The 6000-nt window shown below is 32.8% G+C and overlaps 1 protein-coding gene across 1 annotated transcript in view; it reads left to right on the top strand.

Moving 5' to 3' along the window:
- Positions 1-626: 626 nt before the first annotated feature.
- The window catches only part of LOC132565585 (mucin-2-like), a 45018-nt gene continuing 39644 nt past the window's right edge, over positions 627-6000 (top strand). Inside the window, exon 1 of the mRNA XM_060230229.1 lies at positions 627-710. Coding sequence (XP_060086212.1) covers positions 627-710 — 84 coding nt within the window. The remainder of the gene's footprint in view (positions 711-6000) is intronic.

Genomic DNA, 6000 nt, shown 5'->3' with positions numbered 1-6000 from the left:
ATGATGATGATGATGATATATGTTTATGATGATGATGTGTATGATGTTTAATGATGACATGTTTAATGATGATGTGTATGATGATGATGTGTATGATACATGTTTAATGATGATGTGTGTGATGATGTGATGATACATGTTGGATGTGTATGTATGTATGTAAGGGCGTGTGTGTGTGAACTTCTTTGTGTACATACAATGAAAAAATGCAAAAAATAAAATAAATATAAAAAAATATGGAGATGGATATACATAAGTACTTGTTCCTGAATTCTTTCATAGATACATCAACCGAATAAAGTTTGAACTATGATGAAAATGACACAATGTAATTAAATGATGATGTGTATGATGTAAAATAGTTTGTGTTCCATCCTAATATATACATGTTTTGATTTGATGTGTGTGATGATAATGTTTATGTTTTATATATACATGTTGGACCAAAGCAACACATGAAAATGACAATATTAAATGTATGTGTGTGTGTGAACTTCTATACATACAGAGTGAGGAGAAAAAAATGTCAACTTGGGCAAAAAATAAAATAAATTTAAAACATGCCATAGGGTCGACATGAAGAAAATTGATGAATATTGATATCTTGGATCGCCCAAAAGTGCGAGATGTACTCAAAGGGACGAAAAATCGGTATAAACATTGCAGGAAAGTTGAAGAAAAAACTGGGGGATACGGACGAAAAAGAGCAGGTACAATATGCGGTATTAAACATGTACTAGATTCTTCTTTGTGCATTATATTGCAGTAAGTAACGACATTATTACTATATGATGTACTGCATGGTAAGATTTGAAGTGTGTCCTGTTTGAACGGATACCGACATGAACCGATTCTGAAATATGTACTAGTAGGCCCTATATTCTTGAAAACGTGAGAAAGAAGTAAGACTTATTGTTTAATCTTAAGGTTCAACCGTTCACTTGACTTCTTCTTGGATCAATTAATATCTTATCTCATTTTCAAATAAAAAATCTTGCCAAGATATATCTTGGTCTGTAATAAACACATCAAGATTAGTTATTTCCTTTTATCCACATTAATTCTGATTTTCAAAATGTTTTTGCACGAATTTGTCAGAGAGCTTAGAAAGCAAAACAAATCAAACTAACAATTAGACTGCAAGAAATGTTGTCATGCCCCTTTCATTAACCCACTCTGATATATCATTGTCTCAATTAATAGATGTTTGATCAATGTGTATTTGGTTGTACAAACAACTATAATCAGGATAAGTGAGATACCAATATCCCAGTGCCAGTGTTTAGAGTAACTCTTGAGGTGGTTCAAAGCAAGTCATCTTGAAAGAAAAAATGCAGGTTATTTGAAAAACTGATGAGTCAAAACATGTTACTCTTATTTGTTACTTTGAAAATGAAATAGTGGCAACTAATGCCAGAATGGCTAACCGAATATCTAGTTCACATATTGGTTGGTACATCCTGACGGCACTATCTGGTTATATAATTAGCATTTTAGATACCTGATAATTACTGTCAGTGTCCTGTACAGCAGATTTTGAAAAATTGTTCAAATTTCCAAATTCACACCTCATCTTGATGACTATAAGTTTACATATGTACTTAAAACTTCATGTGTACCCAATGGTTTTGTTTCTTTTTTACGAACATTATAGTAGTCAAGAATATATTACGCACTATGTCAACAAAGTTCACATTTTCATAATCTGACAATTCACATCGATTGAAAACTAGGTCATCATACAAGTGCTGGTTTTATACTTTGGTTACTCTATCTGTTGAAGCATATGGGATGTGTATCCCAACTTCTTAAAGGAAAGTTACTTTGTCGTTACATTTGTGACACTTGTTGACATTTTTCTATTAGCTTTCCTGGAAGTATGTGATGCTTGTGCATCAAATTGAATACCAGGTGTATCTGTCTCAATGTGTTGCTTTGTACAGTACAGTACAAGATATTTGACATTCTAGACCAAAGGCTGGTTATCAGCTTACAGTTTAGGCAGTTATCATTTTTTACTGACCATAACATAACTAAACACTTGTTGAATAGATGTTCTTAAAGAAAAAACTTAGATGTGACATTTCCATGACTACTCTGTCACCATCACACGAAAGCTTTCCTGGTTTTGTTTCCTGTTTTGTGATACTGTTTAAGAACATCTATTGTCTTACAAATGACACGAGTGAGTGTATTTGTACTAAGGTGTAAAGTGTAATGAGATGATAAGGAAACATTTTGCTGGTGTTGAGTGAATGAATTGCATGAGTTTGCTGTTTAGGCTGTGGGTCAAAAGTTACGTTATCTGGTGATAAGAAGATATAATTACAGTTCACCAAATTTCTTTGCAAAAACTTCTGCTGTTATGGGCAAAGACTAAGAACATTGTTGTAGGAGGTTTGTTTCATAGGAACCAAACTGAGGTTTCTGATTGGTTGAAATATTGCATTGTTGCTTACTAATAGAGAAATCTTTCATGTGACTGACAATTACAATAGCTGATCTCATCAAGATCTCAATGCATTTATTGTGTTTTATTTATCAGATATACATGTGTTTCAGTTCATTTGCTTTTCCAGTTTGCAAAGCATTCATGAGGGCAGTGCAAAAACTTTCAAAAGCATATGTCCATCAGTCTAGTGGACAAGTAAAAAGTACTTGTTCAGAAAAAGAATTCACCTGTCCAGAAAATTGACTGATTTTCCAAAAAATGTCACCAGCATCTTGTAAATTGATATTATTTCAGCAAAAATAGTTCATATTTGTAATAACACATAGTGTAATTTATAAAATAAATCAATACAATCAAAAGGAAATCGGTACCATAGAAGATATCAATGTAGTGGAGGATTTAATGTTCACTTGTTGTGATTGATTTAGTATCACTTTAAGCCAAATCTTATTGACATCTTTCAATATTTTATTATCAAACATTTGATTACAGGGCTTTCACACCCCACTTTGGGACTCGGGCCTGGGGCCCTTAGAATTGGGGAAAATAGCGACGTTTTCTTCAGAATTGGGAAAACTTGGGGTCTAAATTGGGAAAAAAGATATTATTTTGTATTGGGAATGGGCCGAATATCGGCTCAAAATCTGGCAGATCGAGAGCCCTGGATTATTAAGATGAACAGGAGTTTTCCCTTATCCTAGAAGAGTCGGATGTTACCCAAGCATTGCGTAAGGAGCATGATCCTGGTTAATGAAACACTTACTCATTTGACAGGAGTCTGTATCTACTGATATGTTACAGCTTTTTATCAAAGAATGCAGAAAAAAAGTCATAAAGGTACATAGGGTGACTTCAGGTGTCCATAGCAGAAATTTTGTGTCTAGGACAGTCCTGGGCAAAGGTCAAGGTCACTTTGCTCTTGTAGCAATGTGACTTTTTGACCCTGTACTTCTCCTTACTTCACAAAATAGTTGAGGTTATATTTATGGCTCCCGTTAACAAAGGAGATGGAAATCATTCAATGAGAAAATATGTCTAATTTTGTGTGTGACATTTTTACTATCTTGTTGGTTTTTGTGGTAAAATTCACAGAATTGCGATGGAGCTTTACTTAGAAAAAATACAATTTTGTACATGATCATGGTTGATCATTAACTGAAATAACAGAAAAATGAATTGTAGGTACAGGTATTGAATTATAACACAGTACTGTTATTGATGTTATTTGCTACTTTATTGAACTAAGTCCAAGATCATACACACACATTTTCTTCACATAGTTAACATAATACTGATGCAAAATCTATACATTTTTCAGGAGTTTGTAGTAGATATTACTACATGGAGATCATGCAAGGTCATTTGGTAAGGTCACAAAGTCATATGCAATATATTAGAGGCCTAGGGGAACAATAATTAAAAAAAACCAACATTGTAGTTAAAGTATGATAATATCCAGATGCTGAGTAGCTTTTTATGATTGTCGAGTTGATTGATGTCACATGTACATTTAATAATTTCCTAGTAGCCTAGTAGCAGAGTTTCTATCCAGGCCTGAAAGCAACAATGTAGGGTAAATATGTATATGTTGACCCCTATTCTCCATTGATGCAGGTGAAAAGACAAGTCCTGTTCATAAGAGCAAATCTCCAGATAAACAAAGATCTATGATTCTTCTGTGATGTATCCATGTATATGTGTCATCCCAGGGCTGGTGTCCTCAAACAGGTCTCAAGAACAAGATTCACTTACAAACACTTGATAGCAAATTCATCATGTTTGATAACACATGAACAAATTAATTGGTAGGAACATTTTCTTGTCAGTATTAATTTTTGTCTTTTAACTACTCATTTAAGTGAGAGAAATATCATATACAAAAATCACTTGTTGTATCACCTCTATATACATATAAATTTGTGAACTTATATTCAAAAGTTCTTTGATAATTGGAATTTAATGTCCTGTGGTGATTTTTTTTAATTTATCGCGAGATTTTTAAAGGAGAAATTGATGTAATTTTAGGTTGATTGAACTACATAAAAACGTGATGTATAAGTTTACAGTATTGAGTAGAAGTGCTCCAACTAGTTGACCTAGCACTTGTTATGAGTGCATACTGCATGCATGCACATAAAAATGCACAAGGAAGTTGTAGACTTTGCCAGGTGATGAGGTGTACTGCGTCAGGCTGATGAGGTAGCATCTCCATTAACCCCTCTACATCACAATTTGTACAGGGAGCACTTAATGGATGTGGGCCTTTTGAAGAGAGCTATCAATGCATTAAGATCAATTAGCAATGATTACTGTGATTGGCTCCAGTGGCTGGTTACTATAGGGGCAGTAGGCCGTGGTGAGACACAAGACATATATCACTTTAGTTGTTGTAAGTTGTCAGAAGTGTAACATACATATACTTTATTGGTGATGTTTACATATCCTGGTACACAGATGCATTGTTAAGCTAATATTTCCCAGTATCAGACAGATCATTTATGTTGCATTCCATGTATCGGTTTGGCGTAAAGTGAGGCTTGATAATTATTGAAAGAAGTTTGATACATGTAATATCTTTGTGTTGCATGTTGGGTGATCTTAAAATATTCAGATATCTGGTAAAGCATTTTGCTGAAATGCATCTCAGTATTATGATAATTGGATATTTTGATGCATCCATGTTTGACTTAAACTTCTACACTATCATATTGCCTTAAATATCCAATCCTATGGAAATCAGTACATTTGAAGATTCTTCCCTGTGAACTGACTTATAAAGAATATTGTTTGATTCTGTACAAGTATTGAACTTTCATATCTACTGTAAATATTCTATCAAATATTTTAAGGTCTTAGTTATCAAAAGAATATTTCAAATTTGTGTTGTATCATTTGATTCTATACAATTATTGAACTTTCAGATCTACTGTAAATATTCTATCAAATATTTTAAGGTCTTAGTTATTAAAAGAATATTTCAAATTTGTGTTGTATCATTCAGATCTACTGTAAATATTCTATCAAATATTTTAAGGTCTTAGTTATTAAAAGAATATTTCAAATTTGTGTTGTATCATTTGATTCTATACAATTATTGAACTTTCAGATCTACTGTAAATATTCTATCAAATATTTTAAGGTCTTAGTTATTAAAAGAATATTTCAAATTTGTGTTGTATCATTTGATTCTATACAATTATTGAACTTTCAGATCTACTGTAAATATTCTATCAAATATTTTAAGGTCTTGGTTATTAAAAGAATATTTCAAATTGTGTTGTATTGTCATGTTAATTTGGACAAAGAATATCAGTTTGAACTTCAATTGATATAAAGGGTGGTTTATCCTCTTATCACATACAACTTAAGGGATGGGTGATTGTAATGGCCATGAATACAGATCTCTCATTATGTTGTTGTTGATGGGCTGGCTAGAGGCTATGGGACAGATCACCCTACAAATATACTTTCACAAGAATGTTTACCTGAAATTGATTTCCTGTTTACAGGTGAGACTCCCCTTGTCTTTCAAACTTTACTGGCTTGAT

The sequence above is a fragment of the Ylistrum balloti genome, unplaced genomic scaffold, assembly GCF_031769215.1.
Source record: "Ylistrum balloti isolate Yb309-2 unplaced genomic scaffold, AGI_CSIRO_Ybal_v1 Utg369726, whole genome shotgun sequence".
Classification (NCBI taxonomy): Eukaryota; Metazoa; Mollusca; class Bivalvia; order Pectinida; family Pectinidae; genus Ylistrum; species Ylistrum balloti.
Note: the sequence above shows the minus strand (reverse complement) of the source record. Positions and strands in the feature narration are given on the sequence as shown.